General features: G+C 39.0%; 1 protein-coding gene across 4 annotated transcripts; it reads left to right on the top strand.

The window, feature by feature from the left end:
- ydjc (YdjC chitooligosaccharide deacetylase homolog) lies at positions 1-23,805 on the top strand. 4 transcript variants are annotated; one of them, XM_044363760.1, is made up of 6 exons: positions 1-98; positions 2,139-2,314; positions 3,315-3,474; positions 4,329-4,428; positions 13,771-13,948; positions 21,431-23,805. In XM_044363760.1, exons 2-6 carry the CDS (start codon positions 2,151-2,153, stop codon positions 21,759-21,761), a joined length of 933 nt encoding a protein of 310 aa, XP_044219695.1. In that variant the 5' UTR covers positions 1-98; positions 2,139-2,150; the 3' UTR covers positions 21,762-23,805. The 4 variants fall into 4 exon arrangements, with proteins under 4 accessions (XP_044219695.1, XP_044219678.1, XP_044219687.1 ...); XM_044363743.1 differs by having other exon boundaries at positions 7-152; XM_044363752.1 differs by lacking the exon at positions 1-98 and adding an exon at positions 609-794.
- Positions 23,806-27,209: the final 3,404 nt, after the last annotated feature.

The following is a 27,209-nucleotide window of genomic DNA, read 5'->3' as shown; positions in this document are numbered from 1 at the left end:
GTACACTATATGTCTGGCGACCAATAACATGACGTGGACCAGCTGGGGGAAGCCACACCTGTACATAGCTCAGTATCACTGAGTTGTCACTGTGGAAGGTCTGTTAAGAAAAACTACAGGGAAGGGAAAAGGTGTTGGTAAATGTGCTCATGGTGAGGTAGACGCTGTATGATGATGAGGTGGTGGTGGTGGTGATAACGATATATATGCTTTCAGACATGTTTATGTTTACATATACAGTGTATGTCATTGGAAAGGTCTCGAAGTATGGTTAAGGTTCACGTGAACCGTCTTAATGTTCTAATGTCTATGTTATCTTGGACAGAACAAACCGTTATTGGTTGAAATGAAATTTCCATTTTGATATCAACGGAAAAAAAACGTCCGTTCGAAGATTTTCATAATAAAAGTACTCCATAAAATGCACAGTTTTGAAAATGATTGCACTGCAATAGCATTTTACAAAATGTTATGTTTAGTTTTTATAGTGTTATGAATAAATACGCCAAGAACTGAATTAAGAATTGAACTAAAAATATTTTGGCATACCAATGTAAAGTTTTAGTTCGATTCAAGTTCGATATAAATTTGAAAGAACTGCGGACGTCTTCTTTTGAAGTAATTCTTGCCAGCCGGGTGATTAAATCCGCCATGTTTGCTCCAGCAGAGGGCGTCCAATTCTGGTAAAGTCGATTCCAGGCTACAGATGCGGTTTGCTAGTCGGAAGTACAGTTTATTTCCACCAAGCCTGTGTGGGTTCGGACATACATGGACAAACGCGTGTAATACCATGGGTAAGACGGAGTTTTATTTGAATCCGTAAACTAGGATAGAGTTTCTGCTGTCTTTGTTGTTACAGTGGGTCGGCCATTGTTGACATTGAAAAGCAAAGATATAAAGATAGTGTCGTCTTCAAATGTGTAGTTTAGAGACGAGTTGACTCAACTCTCTGGTAACTGCTGTGACCATAGTTCTATGATGATGTTTTGTTGAAAGGTGTTTACAGTATTTTGTCCACCTAATGTATTGTAGCGGTATGTAGTGTAATTTAGGGATTGGCCAGAATTATAATACAGATCAGCACTAGAAGACTACTTCGACATACCAGAGTTGAATTAGCAGTCTCGGTAAGTAATATTTATTGCAGGGTTGTTACATTGGATTCTACTGTTACTGCCATTCATGACTTGAACTGGGACATTTGGCCCTAAAGTGCCTTTTTCTGGTCTTGTTCTGTAACCAAAAGCCTTAGAGCAATTATTTCTCAGTCATTTCTGTGAATGTTTTTCCTAATTTGCAGTTTCAATTAGTTGATATAATGTTATTTAACTGTAAAACTGAAATATAATTCTAACTATGAGGATGAGTCATATCCAAAATTACAAGTCACATGCATACGAGGCTACATGTGACATGTGACTGGTGAAGATGTTACTCATCTTCCCTGTAAATATCTGTCTTTCCCAAACATAAACTTAGTTTGTGCTCCACAGCTTACATTTAGACCACAGCAAAACGCTGTCTTCCAAAACAGTTGAACAAGAAGTACATAGTTTGACAACAATGTAACAACAATGTTGGTTGACTAAGTTAAATCCACAGGAGTATTCCTGATAAGTTGCAAGGTTATTCACATTGGTAGCTTTGGTATTTCTACATCTTTGTTATAGGGGATGGATAGGGTGTTGCTTGGTGGACACTAAGACTGTTTACTGTTTGTTTTTAACTTCACAGATAGTTGTCTTTGTTACTTTCTTGCAACACAGTCTCTTACTATATCTGTATAGCCAATATATCATTGTTTTCCAAAAGATCAGTTTTTCCTCATCTATATGAAAACAGGAGTTTGGCATTTTCAGATTCATCCACTCAGGAGACGTATTTGACGTGCTTGCTAAGATGTTACTATTTGGTTTCTAGGTGGTTGATATATATTTAGCTGTGACTGATAAATACCTAAACAGCAGGCTTTTTAAATTTGGGGTTCATTGTCTTGCTCAAGGAAACTTCAACATGTAGACAGAAAGAGTTGTGAATCAAACCACTGACAATGCAATTAATAGACAACCCACTTTACCTGCTGAGCCACATCCACCCTTATGATGAGTGTTAATCTGCCTCCTGTATGTCCTCCACAGCAACCAGCAATCATGCCACAGCCCAGAATGATGCTGGTGGTGACGGGAGATGATTTCGGCTACTGTCCCAGGAGGAACCAGGGGATTGTGGACTGCTTCCAGGCTGGTGGCATTTCCAATGTGTCACTGTTGGTTAATGCCTCTGCAGCCAAAGAGGCCGTAGATCTGGCTAAAAGGTGGTGTGGGTGCTGATAATAAGCTACTGTATATGTGAAACCCAAACACACTTAAGATCTTCTGAAAACAGTGACTGATGATGTAGTTGGCATTCCTGTGTCCATTGGTTGTTATGTTTTCACATAAAGGAACAAATGTACATCATAATGATGCCTCCAGTTCAACTTCAATTAGATTGGAAAGCAGATACCATTTTGGTCATCGAAGAAATGTACAATGTGAAGGAAAAAGGCTAAAGCATAAATATTAGACTTATTAAAGTCATTGGGTCTATTGCTCCAGGGAGGTTCTTATGGGCGTCTCTTTGTGGAGAACCAAAGTGGATGTTTTTCAGTAACGACAAATGTGTAAAAAAGTACATCTGAAAGATGGGCTGGAGACACTTAGGTTAGATATTCTACTTTGTAATCTTGTAAACTCTGTGCATTAGAAAAGGAAACCTTTTGTTACTGTTTTAATTAAAAAAATAATTTGTATTGATGTAGAAGGTATTATTTAAATGGCAACACAATTTATAACAAAACAATTAGAAAGCAGGGAGGACATGCAATATTTAGAATAAATAAGGCCTTTGTTAATGTAGTATTCATGGCATCACCCTCCCTGGTTGCATATGTGATGTTAAGTATTTTCTGGCTGTGATAAATGAAAAAAGGTGTGCTAGGCAATTGCTAAGATGTGACTAGGTGTTGACTAAAGCATTATTACATGTTTGTTGCTAGAGGGTTTGTAGGCAGTTGCTAGGCTGTTGCCTAGTGTATGCTAAGACTAACTACTATGTCCTTGCTAAACCAGCTTAGTGAGGACATAGTAGTTAGTCTGAAATTACAAAACAAATTTAGAACATTGAAAATTACACAATTGCAAATTAAGTTAGAAAGTTGAACATTTATCAACAGATAAAGGAGTATTCAAGTAAATGTATATGACTTGTACTTTTGCTCATTTAATAACTGCATTATTAAAGTAAAGAACTGTAAACTTCTCTTTTCTTGTTAGACACAACATCCCAATCGGTCTCCATGCCAACCTGTCGGAGGGCATCCCGGTGTGTCAAAGCCTCCGACAGGCCTCCACATTGGTCAACCAGCGCGGCTTCTTCCATGGGAAGATGGGCTTCCGTCAGGCCCTAGAGAGAGGTCAGCTCAGCATGAAACAGGTACATTGCCCAAAGTCCACTTTGTGACTGATTTGAACTCATTACTCATTGCACACATTAATTAATAAGCTCAGAGAACTGTTAATAGCTGCAATGCACAATGGGATGAAAAATGTATGAGGGTAAATGAAATGAACGCAAAACAGTAAATTCAGTATAGAAATACATCATGAAATATAACATTGAAACTGTTCAAAAATGAGGGTGAGAAGCCATTTGCTCTTAATCAGAATGATGCATAAATCGGTTTCTGGGATGAAATTCAGATTTGTACAAATGCACAATGATCATATGAAAATATGAACATGGCTTAATTTTAGAAATTGGAGTTAGAACCATCATATCCAAACAATCATATGAATGCATTTCCATGAATGCAAATGAATGACATTTGGTCAAGTCTAGTTCAAAAAAAGTTACTGTATACAGGACAGCTGTGTCGGACTAATCCTCCTTATGCTGTTTTTTTATTTGCTGTCTAAATTTCAAAATCATGAAGTCAGTTGAATGTGTGCTTAGGCGTCTCAGCTTTCAGCTAAATGAAAACTCAAACCAGAAGAAATTTTCATATTATTCTGAGTAGAAATGTACTTTTCCACTTGAAGACTCTAAACTAACAAAGAAAATCCTTACATAAATTAAGTACCATTTTCTCCATATTTGTTCAAATACTTAAAAGTTGAACTTTTGAGAAATGTTGTAACAGGAAAGAATGAAAAATCAAGCACACACATCCTTTTGTTTATTGAGCAGCCACTGTCAAGTACAGGAAAACCAAATGTTACTTTTCCATTGTAAGTGAGGACAGTGTTGTAAGACTGGAATGATGTCACAGGAGCTTTTTATCTTCCCAGGTGGAGCTGGAGTTGAGGGCCCAGGTCAGGCTGTTCAGGGAACTGACGGGTCACTTGCCCCACCACATGGACGGACACCAACATGTCCATGTACTGCCAGGTAATGCAAAAAAACCCATTAACTATAACTGTTATCATACTGTACACTCATCCACTGATTCCCAAAAACAACTTGTCTCAAGAGGTATTGAACATCAGTGGTAAATGAAAGTATGCCAGAATGGATAATGATAGATATTTAAAGGGAAACTTTGCTGATATTCAACCCACATTGTATCATTACTTTATAGGTAGTATATGCAAATTAACAATGTTTAACTTCCCTCCATGTTGCCTCTACCCAGAGCTCCCTGTTCATTTGCTAGCAGAAGTCTGCAGGGTCACACAAAACACATATTCCAGTGGACTTAGACTACAAACTACATTTCTGCATTTTCTGTGGTGGTGCCTTCAAGGACGATAAAATGTGGGTCTCCAAAAACACTCCCGTCTACCATGTTACGCTAGCGATAGGAAAAATCAGACACTAAAATATCATGCTACGAAATACTTTCAAAAAATCAGTATATTTGGAAAGAAATTACATGATATGAGGCCAAATATCGTGCTGTTCAATCAGACACAACAGAGTCTGGAACAGGAAACGACCACCAGAGCGATGTTACAGCTGCAGCCTGACTTCAGCTGCTGAGTTTCTCTGTGACTTATACACTAACCCTAACACAAACAAAGAAGTAGCTTTACAATATAATGTTGGAGCAGAGATGGGTGACACTTTTACGATGAGGCAGAATACAGTGCTGTGGAATCAGACAAAACATAGTATGGAGCAGAGTTAACACTTTACTTCTTCTCTTTTTTTTTTGATGGCCAATTATGTCCATTAATATTTCAGAATTCCAGCCATATTGAACAACTACCGGACATATGTTTTAAATAGCCATATAATATCCTACAACAACAATAAAACAAAAAACACAAACACTGTGATCCAGCAAATATATTTTATCAAAAGTAGTCATCAGAATGAACTTCCTAACAAACTTTGTGAACTGAGCATATAGGCTACAACAATAAAATAAAACAAAAAGCCTTGCTATTGTTAATTTAATGCAGCCATGCGGGCAGCCTGCAGCTGCAGCTATGTCACCACTTCACCTGCTGTGGTCTCCCTGAGCCCGCCTCTCAATGGGGCTGGGCAAAAGTTAACCTCCTACTGATCAATCACAGGCTATTTAACTGTAGAGCTCCGGGCTGATCCGTTTGGTTCACTGTGCCAATGCTAGATGTAACATTACCTGAGAGAAAAGTCGCGTTAACTGCTGTCGAGCCAAGGCACAGGTCTGTTGCTGTGTGTGCGCTGTCACATCACCAAACACTCAGTGAATCACTGCAGCAAACTTTGCAGTGCTTTGGTAAACCTGACTTTGTTTTCTGACTGAATATTAAATTGGACTTTGCCAACGCTGAATACAGAACAACAGCGACTGTGTTACCTGTAACTTGCGGCTGCAGCCAGTGGCACCTAGCAGCACTCAGTAGTTTGCATTGATCCACATAACGTAACTGACTCTGTTTGTGTTATTATCCTTGCACAGCGGTATGATATATCCAGACTTGATGAGAAAAAACATTTTGTAAATGAAAATAAGCCTTGGTAAACATAGAATAATATTAGGGTCATATGTATTGTAGGTTTGTATAACCGTATTTGAATGTGTGAAATGAATACATTCAAATGTGTGAATGTGTGAAAACTTTTTGATCAATTTAATTCAAATTTTTGATTGTGTAAAAAATAAATAGACTTAATTTTTGAAGGAGATCTGTTTTGTCCACACATTTGATGCTTCCTCCTGAATAGCCAGTTGTGATGCTCTGAAACACTGGGGGTGTGTCCGCTAAAAGTACCGAAAGCACGTCCCAACTGAACAGCCTCTGAACTTAACAATGCTTATGCTGAACTCCTATATAAAAATACCAATCAATCAATCAATTTTTATTTATATAGCGCCAAATCACAACAAAAGTCATCTCAGGGCACTTGTCACATAGAACAGGTCGAGACCGTACTCTTTAATTTACAGAGACCCAACAATTCCCTCATGAGCAAGCACTTGGTGACAGGGGTAAGGAGAAACTCCTCTTTAACGGGTAGAAACCTCAAGCAGAACCCAGCTCTTGGTGAGTGGCCATCTGCTTTGACCAGTTGGGTTGAGAGAGAGTAAGAAAGAGGGGGGAGGGAGAGGGAGAGGGGGAGGAGGGAGGGGACAGAATAACAACAATCATAACAATAACAGCAGCAATAGCCAGGGAAGGATGCCAACAGGACTGCAAAGGACCGTGAAGGGTTGGCCTGCAACCCAAGGTTTCCTGCAAGATGAGAAAGCACAAAAAACTCCGGGGAAGAAGCCAAGTTAGTAACATGCATTGATGTTACATGAATGCATACAGATGGAGAGGAGGACGAGGAGAGAGGAACTCAGAGCATCATGGGAAGTCCCCCGGCAGTCTAGGCCTATAGAAGCATAACTAAGGGCTGATCCAAGGTGAGCCTGGTCGGGCCTAACTATAAGCTTTATCAAAAAAGAAAGTTTTAAGCCTACTCTTAAACGTAGAGAGGGTGTCTGCCCCCCGGACCGAATCTGGAAGATGGTTCCACAGGAGAGGAGCCTGATAGCTGAAGGCTCTGCCTCCCATTCTACTTTTAAAGACTGTAGGAACCACCAGTAAGCCTGCATTCTGGGAGCACAGTGTCCTGGTGGGATAATGTGGTACCATGAGCTCTTCAAGATATGATGGTGCCTGACCATTAAGGGCTTTTTACGTTAGGAGAAGGACTTTAAATTCTATTCTAGATTTTACAGGAAGCCAATGTAGCGAAGCTAAAATGGGAGAAATGTGATCTCTTTTTCTAGTTTTTGTTAGTACACGTGCAGCAGCATTCTGGACCAACTGGAGAGTCTTTAGAGCCTTGTTAGGGCAGCCTGATAATAAGGAATTGCAATAATCCAGCCTAGAAGTAACAAATGCGTGGACTAGTTTTTCTGTATCTTTTTGGGCAAGGATGTGCCTGATTTTTGCAACATTACGCAAGGGAAAAAAGGCAGTATTTGAAATTTAATTTGTGTGGGAGTTAAAGGACATATCCTGAACAAAGATAACTCCCAGATTCCTTATGGTGGTGCTGGAGGCCAGGGTAATGCCATATAGTAGCTATTTCATTAGATAATGTGTTTCTAAGGTGTTTAGGGCTAAGCACAATAACTTCAGTTTTATCTGAGTTTAGTAGTAGAAAATTGCAGGTCATCCAGGTCTTTATGTCCTTAAGGCATGCTTGGAGTTTGTTTAACTGATTGGTTTCATCTGGCTTCATTGATAAATATAGTTGGGTATCATCTGCACAACAATGTAAATTTATGGAGTGTTTCCTAATAATATTATCCAAAGGAAGCATATACAAGGTGAATAGTATTGGTCCAAGTACAGAACCTTGTGGAACTCCATGTCTAACTTTTGCCTTCATGGAGGATTCATCATTAATATGTACAAATTGAAATCAGTCTGATAAATACACAATTTAATATAGGCTTTGTTTGTAGGTGTAAGACAAGCAATATGGGTGATATTTTTAAAAACAGAGTAATATTAGGAGCCACTTTTCGGCACCCATCCAGATGTCCGATGACTAAAATCCTTCATCCAGTTAAAAGATAAGTAACGGTTAAAAACAACCAAATTCTAGAAAGTTTATTGGAAAAATGTGGCTTAAAACTGAATAAAAGATGATTTATGACAGTTTCTGGCAGACAACCACAACACCGATGTATTATCTTGTATGCGTATACTCTTTGTTAGACACCATTGTGGTGGACAATCACAATGCCGATGCATGCATCTTGTGCATGTATACTCTTTGGTAGAGGGGGTATGAAACCACTGACAGGTGACCAAATTAAATGGACTGTTACCTTGATTAAAATTGCACATTTCTCTGGGTTTGAAAATTGTTGGAAACATTTGGGATAACGTAAGTACACAACTAAACAACATATATAACGTAGGTCTAGTCATTTTTAGACATTTTAAAAGGAATAGTTACATATTATAGCTTTAAGAATAAATGTGTTTGATTTGCTTTGTCTGAGTGGACACAAAAATGCAGTGTGTAAAAGAATGAAGCTGATCATGACCCTTGTTAATTTTCCAAATCTAAAATTGTTTGTAGCTTTCTAAAATTTCAGCTTAATTCATTCATGTTATGTCTCTGTACATCATTATTATTTTTTACTCCGGAAGAGATACAGAACAGGAAAAGTACATGTATTTAAATGTATGAGCTGTCCAAACAGTTTATGATGAATACATTTAATACAATGTTAATATAGTGTGGAATAAGGGAACTACTCCATGACACCAGTGGAGTATGGTGGGTTAATTAGACTGTCAACAAGGAAGGGAGCACAGAATGAGGCTGCAATTTGCATGTTCAAGAGTGTCAGAGCAGGTTATTTCCTTTTCCTTCTGTTTTGTTTAGTGTGGCTGGAGAGGGTCAGCTGGAATACTGAGTATCATTATGTTAGCTCTAGTTTCTGTTGGCTGCTATTTATGCGAGCAACTTTTAGCAGCCATCAAAAAGATAAATTGCTCTTCATCATAATGAGGTTACAGAAACACTTCAACTCAGTAGACAACAGCTTTTCTATTTTTAAATAGAAAACATGACATGAAAAAATCTATTGACCCATTGTTACATGAACTTCACCTTTGAAGGTGTGAACAGGATTGTTTTTCCAGCACATCCCACAGATGCTCAATTGGATTGAGATCTGGGGAATTTGGAGGCCAAGGCAACACCTAGAACTCTTTGTCATGTTCCTGAAACCATTCCTGAACAATTTTTGCAGTGTGGCAGGGCGCATTATCCTCCTGGAAGAGGACACTGCCATCAGGAAATATCATTGTTTAGGTAGGTGGTACATGTCAAAGTAACATCCACATGAATGCGTGGACCCAGGGTTTCCCAGCAGAACATTGCTCAGAGCATCACACTGCCTCTGCCGGGGATCTTGCCTTCTGGGATCTGCTGCTGGATCTGGTTCAGGCTCAACGTGGAAGTTGCTGTCCCGGTCCATACAAGCCTCCTGGATAGTGCTGTGTTGTGAAGACCACTTTCTGTCAGACACTCTGCCACAGGAGATGAACTTCAGCAGGACTTCAGGTGGTGTACAGAACAGTGGCATTGCATGTTGAAATCTATTGTTGTTGAGCAGTGACTAATCAGAAATTCATGAACTGAGGCAAGAGAGAAACAAATATAAGTCTAATAATTAAAGCTGCAAGCAGCGATGAACGTGCCCTTGCACCTCACGCACGTCGGAGGGAGTGGCAGCCGTAGTATCACTATTGGAGATTTGTTGACACAGCTCTGAATTGTCAGGATTATCGTATTACCTGTGTGCAGTATGTGGCGCTGGAGATAACTTATTAGAAATTGTGTATACATTTGATGAACTATGTGTCATTAAGGCCTCACTTCCTGGTGCATGTAGGCAATACTACATAAGTGAAATATTAAAGCAGCAATACATTTACAAGAGGGTAACTGGCATGGATTGACATTTTCATGAATATTGGACATTGCATATAGGAGATAACTATCAGCTCCAGTGTCCACTACGTGGCGTTAGACAACACCCACTGATTATACGTCAATTTGCTGTATATCATGTGTAGACCACACTATGTAAATTTCATGTAAATTGGATGATGTTTGTTACATAAGGTTGTAGGTGGTGCTATGACTATGACTAAATATTGACATTTAAATGTGTTCAGGCCTAGACTCTTATCAAACATGAGAAATTTGGGGCAGATTGTACAATGTAAAGGAGTTACAACAGCTTCCTGTTTAATGCCCCAAACATGTTTTGGGCAAAATTCACCGGCACGCCACACCAAGGGTGTTCCATGAAATATAAAAAGCTTTGCAATTTAGCATTTGCAAAGATCTTTAGATGTAACCTACCAAATTTGAAGTCGCTCTCCAGGAGTAGTTCATTAAAATAGAGCCCCTGTCAATGGCGTTCAGATATGGGTCTTGGGCATGGATATGGCAAAATGGCTCGAAGGCGCCCCCACCTTTAAATTTGATATATATGTACGAAATTTGGTAGGCAGATGTAACATCTCCAGACTTAAAAAAAGCCTCTTGGAGCCATACCCTAAGTCCAACAGGAAGTCAGTCATTTTTAATCTACTTTGCATTTTTTAACAAAGTGAAGCCATTGACAGGTGTTGTATTTGAACAAACTCCTTGAGATTTAACCCAAATTACTTCAAATTTGGTAGGTTATATCTAAACACCTTTGTGATGCTAAATTGAAAAGCTTTTTAGTTTTCATGGAATGCCCTTGGCATGGCGTGCTGGACAGTTTTGCCCAAAACATGTTTGGGGCATTAAACAGAAAGTTGTAACTCGGCTTTACATTGTCCAATCTGCCTTAAATGTCTCATGCCTGATAAGAGTCCAGGCCTGAACACATCTACATGTCAATACTGAGTCATAGTCATAGCGCCACCTACTGACAAGGAATTTAGCTGTATGTGACAAACATCATCCGATTTACATGAAATTTGGTGTGGTCTGCACATGAAATTCAGCAACATGACATATAATTAGTGGATATTCTGTAGCACCACATAGTGGACACAGGAAGTGATAGTCACCCCCTACATGTAAGGTCCAATATTCATGAAAATGTATATGTCAGTTGTCTTCTGGTAAATGTATTGCTGTATTATCATTTCATTTATGTAGTATTGTCTAGGGATGCCAGGATGAGGAAATTTTCCCACTGACTAATAAACTCATGACAACAACGGTGTCACCGGTTACACTGGACATTTTACAAAATAAGATTCATCAATGATGCTCATCCGTAGAGTGCTTACTTTGATCTTTAACATTAGATTTTTAGTTTAGATCTTCCCCTTATATAAGAGTTAGTGATGGCGGGCTTCAGGTTTCTGCCAGTGGGTCGTCGTCCATGTACAGCTGGGCTGCGGCGCGCACAGACGGGGACGAGCCAGGGGACGACCGCCGCTTAGAACCAGAACCAGAGCAACTCGCCTGCCATCCGGAGAGAGACACACCGAGAGCAGGCTTAGCAGGCAGAGAGCAAGAGAGTTGCCGCTGAAAACAAGAACTGAGATCCATGGAGACATGAGAGCAGCTGCTAGCGTTACCATGTGCCATATCTTCCCCAGTTAAACAACGCACACGCACCCGGCCGTTGACATTATGTAAAAGAAAACGTAATTCGTCAGATCAGGCCACCTTTTTCCATTGCTACATGGTCCAGTTCTGACGCTCATGTGCCCATTGTAGGTGCTTTCGGCAGTGGCCAGGGGTTAGCATGGGCACTCTGACTGGTCTGCAGCTATGCAGCCCCATATGCAGCAAGCTGCGCTGCACTGTGTGTTCTGACCACTTCATACTGGGAACATCCCACAAGACCTGCCGGTTTGGTAATGCTCTGACCCAATCATCTAGCCATCGCAATTTGGACCTTGTCATAGTAGCCCAGATCCTTACGCTTGCTCATTTTTCCTGCTTCGAACACATCAACTTCAAGAACTGACTGTTCACTTGCTGCCTATGTTTACTAGGTGGAGAGTTGAGGCAGGAGAGATGGTGAGTCCTTCACAGAGGGTGAAGAGCTGCCAGATGTTGTCTGTCGTAAACGATGGTCCTGAAAGTGATGTGAGAGTGTGCCCAGTGCCAATGAAGACATGGGCTCATCCAGGGTGCAGAACTTCAGTGGAGTCACTTGTGTGCATCTTGCTCGTCATCCTTTAATAAACAAAACTGTAGTTATAATGAGGTTACCCCATAACACCATATAATAAGGCAAACAAAGCACACTGCCAGCTACTCTGGTATTTAACAAATTAACTCCTGCAGAACAAAGACAAACCAAAACAACCGGAAATGATAATGGATATAAAACAGTGAATACGCCATGTTTGTAAAATGAGTACTGATAATAGCACTCATTCTACTAATTCTAAGCAGTAGATATGATACTGGTTATGTAATAATGAAACTGGGATACAACTCCACTCAAACATGAAGTCTTCTTTGTTACCATTTCTGGTCTTAGTTTACTTTGTTCTGCACATCAAGATGGAAAGAGTTGTTACAAAGTTATTTCCCCGATTTGTTGTGTGGTTACATTCTGACAAGTAAAAGAGAACACGTGCTATAAAGACACACAAAATGAACTACAATAGAGAGAGTGGAGGTAAAGGAATGTACCGCCATACTGCCAAACCTTGCATTTCTGTACTGTAATTACTGTCGCTTACCTGCAAATCTAAATTTTTGCCTGTCTCTCCATGTTTGATGAACTGGGACAGCCATCCCAGCTCCACCAGAATTGGCGGGACCACTCTGTTTCCACCTGGGTTGCCACTCTTTGCATGGTTCCTTTTTTTGCTTTCACAAAGCAATCCCTCATATTTTTCCACATTTTCTGGCAAAATGCCTCATCTTTTGCCAGTGTGGTGGCTATCTCTCTCTATGAATTGAGCCATTTGGCTGTCTCCCAAGGAAGGGTAACAGAGGTTTCTTTACAGGTGAACCTGCTCGGCCAGTCTATCTTCGAACATGTCCATCTTGAGATGAAAAGCTCTGGCGTGAGCCTAGTTACATAAATTCAGAGGTGCACAACCAAGTGCTGCAACAACTTGTGGAGCCTTCATGCCTGGCGTGAAAGACGTGATGTCATTTTTGGTGCATGCACTCTTGCACTTTTTTTTTTCTTAGGGACAAATTTCTGACTTAAGACCAGTTGTTTGGGGATGGCTTGTTCAATTGGGGACTAAAAAAACCCTTATTTTTAACTATATATGTGGGCTCACAGAATGTCAAATTTATATTCATACATTCATACAAAGTCCTAATGTGCATCCAAAGGTTTCCAAAAAGCATTGAGCTGATTCTGCCACAATGCCTGAGATAGTATTATTTATACGTCTGATAAATTATTAGACATGACTTTAAGCAGTTTGGGTTGTAAATATGACAGATAAAATGGAACACTGTGATTTTACACATGAAGATCAGTTTACTCATGTGCTCATCATGCAAATGTAGTTCTACTCAGCCTGTGAAAACAGTAGTATAATGTCTTCTTTGTCTCTGGAGGAGATTTGTCAAAATTGTCTTCAGGGTTATCTTAACTTGGGCTTGTAGGTAACAACAAAATGGCTTTAATTCATCCTCTTACCCTCCAAAAAGTTAGAGGCTAGATCACAGAATAAAACACGAAGATGAAATTAGTAGTTGTCCATTAACAGTTTAATGGGCAGGTTAACCATGCAAATCCCTTGGCTCAGGAGAGATGAGAGTACTGATGCTGTTGTGACTGTGTTGCAGGGGTGCGAGAGGTGTTTGGACAGGTCCTGTCACATCTCAGGATTCCATACACTCGTGTTCCAGTGGAGCCAGGTTTACACAGCTGCCCATGGCTGCCAGCACACCTGCAAAGATTCTACAAACAGGTGGAGAACGACGCTCTGGACTCCATCCCTGTCTTCACACGCTATGGAATCAGGTCTGTGGGTGTGTGTGTGTGTATTTAATTTAGGCTTCTTCCTTTGTGTGCACACAGAGTTTTAGTCGTGAATCGAGTACAGTATTTGTAAGTGCAAAAACAATCAGAGGAGGAATCATTAGGCCTCATGCAAAAAATATTTATGTATTCTTCTCCTGAATCTGTTTTTTGTGAGGTTTGTTTGCGTGTGTTCCAAGTCATATTCAACAAACTCCCTTAACTGCAAAAAGTTGTCCTAAATCTCTGGTTTCAGTCTGATGAATGTCACCTGTTCATGAGAAGGTGAACATTTATGAGATTCCATCATTAGCATAATCATCACCCCTAAACTGTCCATATAGTTTCAAGTTTCATTCACAAAAATGTTCCCAAAGAGTAAAAAGAAGTGCTTCACTCCATCAAGCTTCAAATCCTGCTGCTGGAAGACAGCAGACAAAAACAAAATATATGTATCTGTGTCAGTAGTCATATTAGAGGACCCGAAACTATTAGAAAATATAAATTCAGCTGCCAACAACATGTCATCAGAGCAGCAATAAAGAGTGTAATGTTAGACACCTTGGATGACAAAAACAGGTTAGACAGCTATGGATGAGAGAATATTCTACATTAAATGATTTTATAGTGTCAGATGTTCCCCTGTACAGTCAATCAATCAATCAATCAATTTTTATTTATATAGCGCCATATCACAACAGAAGTCATCTCAAGGCACTTTTCACACAGAGCAGGTCAAGACTCTTTAATATACAGAGACCCAACAATTCCCCCATGAGCAAGCACTTGGCGACAGTGGTAAGGAAAAACTCCCCTTTAACGGGTAGAAACCTCAAGCAGACCCTGGCTCTTGGTGGGCGGCCATCTGCTTTGACCGGTTGGGTTGAGAGAGAGAAAGAGAGAGGGAAAGGGGGAGGGGGGACAGAAGAAAAACAATCACAACAACAACAACAACAAGCACAAGCAGCAATAGCCAGGGAAGGATGCCATCAGGACTGTGAAGGACCGCGAAGGTTCGGCCCGGGACTCAGGTTCTCCTGTGAGATGAGAAAGCACAAAAAACTCCGGGGAAGAAGCAAAGTTGTGACATGTATATAAACCATGCGGCACCTGTGGGAGTGAGGGAATTATTGTCCTAACAACTGCTGAACTGGCATGATGATGATATGGTTATCAGAATATTTTGCATTAAGTTTTAGTCAATTATAATTATTTTTGTTCATTTTGGTAACATATTTAAACTCCAAATTCAATACATTATAACTGATAAATCAAACGAGTGTCTGTCCCCTTGTGGAGAAAGACAGACTATTTCTTGTATGACGGTTGATTTTTTTTGTACCTCAGAGAAGTATGAGGAAATTGATGAATGTGACAAATTCTCTTAATTCACTCATACGTGCCACTTAAGAACACATTTGTTCATACAAATGCTTCTTGAGGCCCACAGTGTTATCACGTACATAAGTATATGGCATTTAGAACACAGATATCTCAATCCTATTAAATTAACTTTTATTAGATGAATTTGATGAATGTATTAATCCCCAGAGGGGAAACTAGTTTTGTTGCCATGCACAGTGACAAATAACAAAAGTTACAGTCAGACAGGTCATAGCAGATGACATATGAAAGACATACTGCCACTACAGTAACACAAACACACAAACACGTGTTCCATAACATACTGTAAGTATAGCTCAGGAGCCCACCTAGCTACTCAACTAACAGCAAATTAACTAGAAAATTCTACAATTTCTAAAGAAATTCCGTGTGAGAGATGCAAAATGCTAGCTGCTCCTGCCAGTTTCTGCATCCACAGCTGTGCAACTTTGCTGAATTTGGTCACCATGGAATATTATAATTAAGAGATATGGAACTTAATAAGCAGTATGTAGGTGTTTCAGTAATGGCCACAAGATGGGGCTATTGGTGCCATGTTTCAATATGTTGTGCACATTGACAAGGAGAACTTGTGTACCAAGTTTCATCTCATTTAAGACAACAGAACTGTAGAAAAATCATGTTATAATATACAGTAGCGCCCCCTGTGAGTAGAAATGTATCAGATTTTACACACTAGTTCTTGTGAATTCTTACATCTGTGAGCCCAAATACATACATACAGTCATTGTATGTACAAGATTCCCAAATTTGGTGTCAATCCGAATTAGCATTGAAGAGTTATGGCTCGTTAAGTGCATCTGGCCATGCCTTCAAAAGTTTGGTAACCAATTACAGACAAACGGTAAATGATACCAAAAAATGAACATATAAGCTCTGTTCAGGGTCATCCAAATATGGTATGTACTAGGGCTGTGCAATATGACAATATATATCATGTGACGAAAGAAAAATGTCTATCGTTTCATATAGTGCTCTATCGTTTATATTGTTGTGACGCAAATCACACTCCTTACGGCAATATTTCTCATCATTTGGGGTCTGTCCATCTTTTGCATGGATCACATTGATAAATTACTCTTCTTAGCTTTTTACTCACAAAGCTTTTATGGCATTTACAGTAACATAACGAGTTTAGTTGTCTTCAAGTCTCCACTGCTGTCTGTCTCCTCTGCTGTGCTGCACACATGTGGAGGGCTCAGCAACTATAAATGACAGCAAAACGCAGTAGAGATTGTCTTTATTTGTGTTATTTACCAAATTTATGTGCGCTCTTTTAATATCAGCTCGGTGTGTGAGAGTCTCTGCTACAGCTGTTTGTGCTTTAGAACGTAACCGCTGTGAAACAATCAGAAAATAACGTTCGGTGATCTTATTCACCGGCTTTCTCACTACCAGCGTTCCCTCTCTTCATTCACCCTCTAGCTCACTTGACCACAGCTGCTCTCTCTCTCTTTTTCTCTCATCTTTTTAAATTGAGTCAGGAAGCCAACAGAAAAGTTTAACTTAACTTTTAACGTTATCAAACGAGGAGAAATGTCCTCCCCTTGTCCTAGTAACATCTTTGTCCTCCCTCATAGCAGAGTTTACAGCTCTGATCAGTCTGATCTCTGTCACGCCTCTGAATCCAGAACACTTACTTGCTATGTGAAAGAACATACAGAGGCAGCTGGTCAAGATTGGATTAAAAAGTGTGCCAAAAGAAGCAAAAAATGCGTTTATGAAAAAATTCAAAATGGTGGAAGAATTTCTTAGGCGCAAATGGGCGTGGTCTATATCAGTCTACTTGGCATCATCCAAGGAACAAACTGTATAAATATTGTTTGGATAGGCCTCACAGTTCATGAGTTATTAGCCAAAACATAAAACATATAATAACTGACCACATGGGTCACCGCTCCTTCAAGTTTGAACACTTCAGCACTTTTAGTTTTTGAGATATTCAAACATTGCTCCCATTGACCTTCCATTATAAATTTAAATTTTTTTAAAAATTATATAAAATCACAGGAATATGCTAGAAATGAGAAAAGTAATAGCATACATCTCCTTATGGAGACATTGGAATGAACTACTCCTATACGACAAATTGTATAGTAGTAGTTAGATGCTAAAAAACGGCGAAATAATAAATATATAGTGGTGTAACGGATCGCAGTTGATCCGTGATCCGTATGGATCGCCCCCCATGGTCGGCACACATGTGAACCGCGGATTAATTGCAAAATTTAATATCTCATTTAAGACAAACTGCTGTAAGCACAAGTCATGGACAAACAGCGTGTTGCTAACAGGGATTTTGAAGAGCAACGATCAAACCAGCATCTAACGGGTCCAAAGTTACATTTGCAGGTACATTTACCTACTGTTTAATGTGCTGCAGCTGAGCAGCTAATTAGCTACGTAGCTGCTAACTGACGTTAGCGGTGCACTTTTCCCCGGTGAATGTTAGTTTTGTGGCTTGTTAAACAAGCTTCAGGACAAGACGTGTTCATGTTTCTAAGTTATCATCAAGTTTTGATGATGTGGACACAGGCTGTTTCATTCACTACTGTGTTTAAAAGAGGAAGGTATCATGCTTCATATTGCAATTTAATTTAACAATAATTTAGCATTGAATATTAAGATTTCATTTAAACATTGGACATCTTAAATGTTGTTTTCATTTAAGACCATGGGCTTAAGTTCCTTTCTGTAAGTGTGTTACAGAATAAATGGAAAACAAAGTTTTATTTGTCACCTTTTTTTTTTTTTTTGCTGATCCTAAAGAATATCCAATCCATGACTCAAATCCGTAATACGATCCGAACCTTGAGTTTTGTGATCCGTTGCACCGCAGCTCACACACAATTAAGGACAATGACAAGTGAAGCACCTACAAACAAGACCAATGGAACAAGCAATAACTATATATGCAACAAAACCTTTAAAGTCCATGTAACGCAATAATAGAAATGTGTTATTAACCACCCAGCCAGATTTTAGTGATTAAAAAAATTGCAAAGTATATCAAATTAGGTTTCAAAATCATGGAAAAACAAGCAGTATTCTGAGCTCTATAATTCTGGGGGCATGTCTGCTCAAGACCCTGAAACCACACCCCAACTGAACAGGCTCTGAGCCTCAGAACTGAACAATGCTCATGCCGAACTCCTTTTAAAAAAATATACAATTAATAAAGTTTTATTATAATTTATATTATTTATACAATTTGACATTGGATCATCTACCTCTTTAACCCTGGAAAACCTGTTCACCGTCAACAACTACTTTTACAACCTAGACATAATGGCAGCTGAACCCAGCAAAATGCAGCCAAGACATGACTGGTCTACTGAGACAGAACCCGAAACAACTACAATCAAGGTCAGTGTACTCCAGTCTATCAACAACAAACTCTCAATACTGGAATTATTACATGCAGACTTTAGAGACATGAAATTCAGTCTTGAATTCTCACAGTCACAAATTGAATCACTACAACAAGAAAACAACTAAAAGGATCAGTCAAAACTCTATCTGCCCAAGTAACAAACCTTGCTAACGAAAACAAAACAATAAAAGAGACAGGTTTGGACCTCCAAAGCCACAGCATGCACGACAGTTTGATTTTCTCTGGAATACCTGAACAAACACCAGATAACCCATAAGATGCAATCAAACAATTTATGCAGTCAGCCCTGAAATTACCACCAGATACCATGAACAAAATAACATTTCACCAAGCTCACCTTCTCAGCACAGAGGACAACACAGAAAGACCAAGAACAATAGTCGCAAAATTTGAACACTACAAAGAACTTGTGAAAAGCAAAGGACAGGAACTGAAAGGAACTCACTATGGCATCAACAAGTATCCGAAAGAAATACAAGAAAGTAGAAAAAAAACTTCCGATCATGAAGCAACCTCGAGAGAAGGGAAGACAAACTGTATTGTCTATGGACAGCTTATATATCAATGGTCAGCTGTATCGTTACCACATCACTACCTAGCTCTAGTCACCCAATGCAGTAGCCCATGCTGCAACATGAAATCAGAACTTTAAATAAACTCCCTGTTATCCTCTAATAACACAAATGTTACATTTATTGCTGACTCTACAATCTCTCTCTCTCTCTCTTTCTTTCTTTCTTTCTTTCTCTCTCCATCTATCCTCTCTATCTTTCTCTCTGATTTTGCCAGACTCCTATTTTATGTTTAATATCTGTCTTTGTCCTTTGTCTGTCTATGTCTATCTGTTAAAGCTAACTTGGGAAATGTGGGTAATGGAGAATATGTATGATGTTATAATGCCCAGATAGCATACAGAAGTGGGCCACTTCAGGCAATGATGCTGGCCTTCTTCTGGCCCTGACAAAATGGATGTGAGCCTGAAATGGCCTACATGTAAAATAACAAATATGTCCCAAAACAAATGTTTTGGCAAAGATGCGGTGCTCTCGGTGATGTGTAAACTGGATGTGACCCTAAAGTCACCCATGTGATATATAATGAATATGGCCCAAAACAAATGTGGGCCACCTTTGGCAAAGATCTGGCACAGTTGACAATAGTTAATGTGGTTGTAAACCAAAAGTGGCCCATATATGGTGCAGCAAATGTGGCCCAATTATCTTAAAACATACCTAGGCCAGTTCTGACAAAGATTCGGCACAGTAAACACTGGCTTGACTTGATGTGAACCTAAAGTGGCCAACATATGATATGGCAAATATGGCCTAAATACTATACAACAAATTTGGCCCACTGTCTTGCAATTGTATGGCACAGTCAGCACTTGCTGTCCTAGTGTGAGCGTAATGTGGCCCACATTTGAAATAGTAAATATGGCTCAAATATTGCTGAACATTATCGGGCCACTTTAGGTAAAGATGTGGCACAATTGGTACTGGCTTATCTGAATGTGAGCCTAGTATGACCCATATTTGAAATGGTGAATATGGCCCAAATATGGTTGAACAGTACTGGGCCGCTATAGGTAAAGATGTGGCACAATTAGTACTGGCTAATCTGGAAGTGAGACTGAGGTGGCCAACATATTATGTAGCCAGTGTGGCCCGGTCATCTTAAAACATATCTGGGTCAGTTTTGGCCAAGATATGGCACACTCAGAACTGGCTAATCTGGATATGATATGATATGATATGATATGATATGATATGATATGATATGATATGATATGATATGATATGGCATATGATTTACTGTGGTTCTAAATCAATCATAAAATTTTAGAGGTGAAGCTCAGTGTAGGTGCATACACATCGATAATGTTTACAACTGGGAAGGTAAGATTCTCTGGAAATGCTCCCAGAAGATTATCTTCTACAGCAAAATGTGCCCTGGCCTCCTCCTCTTATAAACATGGAATTTACTATTCCATGTTAGTCCAGGACCCACCTCTAGTCTAAGAACTGGTTTCCACTGCCTTGTTTGGTGCAATAGGGTTGAACCCCACATGTACCCAATTGAACTGATTAACTGATAGCACCTTGTTGGGGGCTGCACAGCTTAAGGCAGCTGTCTTTCTAGTGACACACAAATGCTTTATCCACAGGTCCCGGAAATTTGCAAACAATGTCATTACAGAACCATTGGCATTGACAGTGATGCTGTTAGCCCTACATACAACAACATCAAACAAGGCACATAACCATGATAGAAAACATTTAAAAGCTTCTCACTGACCTCTTTTAGTTTCCTGATGAGAAACAACCTGGACTGAGCCTTTTTAAGAACAGCATGTGCATTTCTGACCAGCTCAGTTTCATGTCAGTATGGACACACAGATATATAGATAATTGTATGAGGAAATCATTTCAACTTGCTGATTCTTGGTGAGAACTGGTGATGCTGCTTTTTCCCTTTCTGACTGTCTACACCTGTCATCTTAAGGTTCATCAGTCAACCTTGTCATGTGTATGTAGGTCTGGTCCTAACTGTTTAGTATGAGGGTTTGTTATACTGGTTTGTGATGTTTTCATCTATGAAAGTGCTGCAGTGGGTGGAGGGATTAACAGAGTCCTTTGTGGTCTGTGGCCGACAAACACTAAAGTTCTGCATTGTCTCCATGTCCACAGGTGGCCAGATGTGTACTTGGGACTGACCACTATGGGTCAGAACATGTCCGTCCCCAACCTGCAGAGGGCCCTCAGCCACGCCTTGTCAGCAGGACCCTCAGGCACTACCTCCTGTAGTACATCCAGCTCTGATCAGCCTGTGGTCACAGCAGAGTTGATGGTCCACCCAGGTTACCCCAGTCACCCCCAGTTGGGTGGCTGTGGAGAAGGACCCGATGACTTCTCCCAGTCAGCTGACAGGCAGCATGAGCTGAGCATGCTCACTGACCCGTCCCTGCTGGCCCTCTACAGCCAGGAGAGAGTGCAGCTCTGTGCTTTCAAAGACATTTAAGCACTACTGTCTAAAAATGACTAACCTGTACGTATACTATAGAGAGCCAAACTAAAAGTGGATTTTACAGGTTCTGTTTAAGATGTAAAAACACATAAGTCAGAATAGTTTAATAACAGAATAGTTTAATAACACAGATTACTGTGAATCCAGGCCTACGACAGAACCTTGCTCAACAAGTATGTTGTGTGGTTCACTGCTTTGGTCTAGAAATGGAAGGTAATGTTGTTGGGTTTTTTTGTTTTTTTTAAACCCTAACCCTTTAAAAAAAACAACAACAACATATTGTTATGTTTACTTATTTTTTTCGTTTTTTAGCAACCTTTAATGAACACTTTTTCCCACAAGCCCAAGACAGTCAGTCATGGGTTAAAGGTCAACAGCTGTCTCACACGCTGTAACAATAACACCTTAACTGTTTCAAAGAAAAGACAGTTCCCACTATGTGTGATGTGCACTCTCGCACAGAAAAACTAAAGCTAATACATTTTAAATGCTAACGAATAAATCATTGTTTAACTTTGTTAAAATCATGAAGAATTCAAAGTGTTTCCCTTTCTCTGAAAAACGATGAAAGAAAACAGTCAATGAGAGATTTACAGAGTGAGTTACAGAGACTAGATAGAAAGTGATGTCTGGACTTCCAATTTGCAGCTGAGCACAGCCTCATCACTGTAGAGTAAATGTGATTACAGATTGAAGTGGCACTATGAAACAGGAAAAGTGTGTTCTTTACAGAAGCCATACCAGCTGCTGCTGTACATTACTCTGATCCAGATCAGTACTTTGCACTACCCATGTGATCATCATTGCACACATTTATTACAACTCAGGTTATATTTTGATAGTTTTGTCCATTTCTATCTGTTAAGTTAGTATTGTGTTCACCAAGTTAATCTTAAGGATCACAGAACTAAATAACTGAAGTTCAAACTGAAAGTGAATTCCGCTTCTTAGTTATCCCGCTTATTACACAGCTATTTACTAAAGAAATCAGTAATCTGACACAAAATATTGCTTTAAAAATGATTTTATTGATTTAAAAATGATTTTATTGCTTCAGCTAAAAAAAAATAGTCTGTCAGATTCTATGTTTGGAACTGCGTGCATAGCAGCGTAAATATCTATGGAAGTTCTGTACCCTTCTTGAGAACATGCTTTGCAGTTGACACACCTGGAAACACAATTGTTACTAATGTTACAACTGATAACAATATTACTATTATCACTACCACTTATCACTTAAGTTAGTGTGCAGCGATACACAACTAAGAGAGGCGCTCACCAGATCTGCTGCCTTGCCTGGATTGGAGGACAGGATCTTGCTAAACTTTTCCCTTTCTGTAATGGTTGGAGCCCAGTAGCTCTTCAGGCTGCCGTCACATCTGTGCCCAGTCACAGACATTATCTCTATTGTTTTTTTGACAGAAGGTGTTGAGAATGAGCTGTAGTTGGTAATTTTACCGGACCTCTTTTTGTGGATTGATATGATTGGATGTGGTCCTCCAGAGTCTATGAACAGAACTGCGTCCCTAGCAACGGTATGTTATTCATACCAGCGGTCTGCTAGTCAGAGGTAGAATGCCTTAATTGACCAAGAATCAATTGATTAGAATTGAGTAATGTAATGAGTTACTATAACTGACAGATTGAGTTATTATAACTGACAGATTATACTAGCATTGTTAGGGGGCCCCTAACAGGTTAATCAAGCCACGCAGTCTTTACAGTTTTTATGTCAGAGGGTGGAGGGATGATTTCCAATGATCTCAGGTCTGTGTAGCACAAGTAGCACTGAACTTCTGTAATCACATGCTAAGTGTGTCTCTCTGAGTGAATGTGATTTATTTTGAATCACCTGTGAGAGTACAGAATGTGTTATATTTATTGCTGCTGTCCTGGCCTTTGAAATTGTATATTTTGATAAAGTTTCTGTTGAAACTTTTTATGCATCAATATATTTTAATTGTTACAAAGCTCATAACTGAACAGCTGGCAAATCTTATCGTGCAAGCTACTAGATGAATAAATGAAGTCAAACTGATGTCTGATGTTTCTTCCCCTGTAATCTAAAAGCAACAAATGCTATTTTTGAAAATCTACTGTTATTACACGCCCTAGTGAACCCAGTCACCAATACCAAATGAAATGTTTTTTTTTAATCTGTGGTGTCCAAGAGGACTATATTTTATCCAGTTTGTACATTCATCTGCCCTAATAAGTAAAGAGCAGCAAAACACATAGTAGGTGCTGTATGGTAGAGGATGTACAGTACAAACACGAAGATATGGCAAAACATGATTTTGCCTGTTTTTATGATGAAATGTAGTGCAACATGTTGGATACAAGATGGGTACTAATACTGTTCAACCCTAGAATGCACTTGTGTTGCACAATTATTTCAATACATTCCAAATGTTCCTCTTTATGTTCTGTATCAGAGCCCTCTGGTGGTCAGACACCTGCAATGTCATCCATGTTGCTGGAAATATCACATGTAGTGTAGTCTGATAAATTACATTCATTGGTTTAAAAAATATATGCCTAAAGTCCCCTTCCACTCATAAATGTTTTTCTTCTTGGTCCAACAGTTGAATGTTGTTCTCCTCGCTGTGCTGAATGATGTATTTACAGAGTTTGTCTTCACATTCATCTGCTGAAAATGGGAAGTTTCTGTGTGCTCATTGAAAATCGGCTTTTTAAGGGTGGGCAAATGAGCAAGATTTATGACATCACAATTAGTTTGTAGCCAATTATGGTCCAGTATGTGTGGCATATAGGATTTTTATGTGTATTTGCCCACTCACTTGTAGCTGTGTTATTTTATGTAGGCCTACGTCCGCTTTATTTTGTATCTTTACAGATCTCCCCCATTCAGTTGCTAGCTTGCTGCATTCTTCAGTTGCCAGTTACACCCAGAGAATATCAGGAAGGCCACTGAAGAGCAGAAAAAGAAAACAGTTTGTTTTCATTTATTCTTTCAGGTGGGTAAATGTCACCCAAGCACCTTTATATTTTATTAGAATGTACCCTCAATAGTTAATTTGTTTATATAGTTTTTATAGTGCTTCGTTACATTGTTTGGCGGAACTATAACGTTATACGATAACTATATACATACATACATACATACATATATATATATATATATATATATATATATATATATATATATATATATATATATATATATATATATATATATATATATATATATATATATAAATAACTATAACCGCGTACTGATGGGCGCAACTGTCACTAATGCTAACGTAACTCCTCAGGGATCGATGCTGTTATTTTTCAGAGTTTGACAATCTAACCCGTGACAACACATTAGCTAGGGACTATAACTGTTGATAGTTGTTTTTGATTTTGTTTAAATATGCCGAATTGTAATTGCATTGGTTAATGTTGTTCGTACGATTAAACTAAACTAATATAGGGTAACGTCAGCTGTCACTTGTTCCATCACTAACAGCAAACATTTATGTACGGGCTAATGGGATATAAATAGAGTGCAGAATCACGCCACATTGTAAGCACAGAATGCATGATTTTAGTAGTTAGCAGAGCCGTTTAAGGAGATACGGCTCTGGTAGTTAGTAAACCTACAGGAAAGACTTAGTTTAAATAGTAATACTTAACATTGAATTTATGTAGTCTTTAGGTTCCTTTATTGTTTTATGTAGAAATATACTAGTCACAAGAATTCTAGATCGAATGAGTTTTAACACCTTTTTATATATTAGAATTAATCTTTTCTAATACTTAACTATATAAACCTCTTTTATGTTTATTGGAATTCTGATAGTTTATTGATTTTAAATGGAATTATTTAGAGAATGTATCATTTTGGGATACTGTGATTTTCATACAATACTGTGATTGTTGCTATACACTGTACGTTCTAGTCATTTTGTTATTGTACATTCTAAGCCATATTAGTAGGCAGTTACACCCAGATAAGAGAATATCAGTAAAGACCAGCAAAATCACTGTATGTATTCATTCAGAATAAAACCATCCTCCCTTTTTCTTAAATATGTCCATCCTAAATCCACTGATTCATAGGTGCAACACATAGCTAGTGTACATCCTCTACAGGTTCTCATTCCTATCCAGAACGTGAACAACAGACCACATGTGTATTGTCATCCAGTCTCAATTATACAAGAATATCTTTTTAAACGCAATGTGGTGTTTTAAACAGGAAAACTCTGATTCCTAATCAACAATCTATTCATGAAATGACAAAAGTTTAATTAGATTTTTTAAACAAAATAGTCACAATGTAAAAAAATTCACACCACCATTACATTAAGAAATGCCCCTTGTTTGCACTGAAGATGTCGCCATTAATCAGAAAGGATCTTAACCAGTTTACACCCCCCCACCCCCCCAATATAAAGGCAGGTTGAGTGAGTAATTGTTTTTCTCGTTTGCAATGATTGTTGGGTTTCACCTCAGAAACTGATGATGTGATGCACCCAATTTTAGATGCCTTAAGACGTTCAAAACGGACGTGTTAACAGGGCATTTTCTGTCGTCTTAAGACGTATAAATATGACATATTACTGCGAATGCTGACCTAGAAGTATTGGTTCGTACGAGTTCCATAAAACTGGCCTGGCCAGTGTTGTAAACCATTGACGCCATTACATTTATTTTGATTACTTTGCAGTTGGTAGAGGAAACTAACGGTGAATTTGGGAGTATTTTTACATTGTGTCATTATTAAAGGATGTTACTAACACTTTGTTCTGATGTCCAGTACACTGAAAGTATGCCTCTGTACAATTAACTCAGGTTACACTTAAACAGGTTATAAACTACTTCATACCTTTGTGTTGAATCAGAAGTTGCACACACGTGACCTGTGCCAAGAAGCAGGTTTAATGCGAGATTTCAGAGTAAAACTCTAAACTGGGCTTTTAATATCAATCCGTGTTCCAGATTTAACGTGGCTGTTATACTTTTGGGGTGCTCTGAAAAATAATCACCATGTATAATGTCAAATATAAAGTATGTGTTCTGTAGTAAACACACCAAAACACTAATATAAACTGAAACTACAGAGCAACAGTTAAGTGTCAAAGTTCTTTCTTCCCCTTGTAAGAAGCAGTAGTCTCATCACAACTCAAGGTCCACTGACTAGCTGTTTCTGGAGCTTTCAATCAGATCCTGAACAGCTGATGTACCATATTGGCCTGAATATAAGACAATATTTCATTCTTGAAATTATGATTGAAAAGAGGGGTTGTTATATATTCAGGCCAATATGGTATTTGGAGTCATTATTCCGCTGAGGACAACTATGAAATGCTGTTGAAAGCACCGGAAAGGGCTAGTAAATGGACCATGAGTTAACTCACATTTCTTGTTTTTGATGATTTCTGCTCCTCTGTCCACACATAAAAAGCTAAACACATGCAACATCCACTTGAC

The sequence above is a fragment of the Thunnus albacares genome, chromosome 2, assembly GCF_914725855.1.
Source record: "Thunnus albacares chromosome 2, fThuAlb1.1, whole genome shotgun sequence".
In the NCBI taxonomy this organism is placed as follows: Eukaryota; Metazoa; Chordata; class Actinopteri; order Scombriformes; family Scombridae; genus Thunnus; species Thunnus albacares.
Note: the sequence above shows the minus strand (reverse complement) of the source record. Positions and strands in the feature narration are given on the sequence as shown.

Coding starts and splice junctions, on each gene's coding strand:
- ydjc (XM_044363743.1), top strand. Junction 2,315..3,314: donor GCCGTAGATCTGGCTAAAAG/GTGGTGTGGGTG, acceptor TTTTCTTGTTAG/ACACAACATCCCAATCGGTC. Junction 3,475..4,328: donor GTCAGCTCAGCATGAAACAG/GTACATTGCCCA, acceptor TTATCTTCCCAG/GTGGAGCTGGAGTTGAGGGC.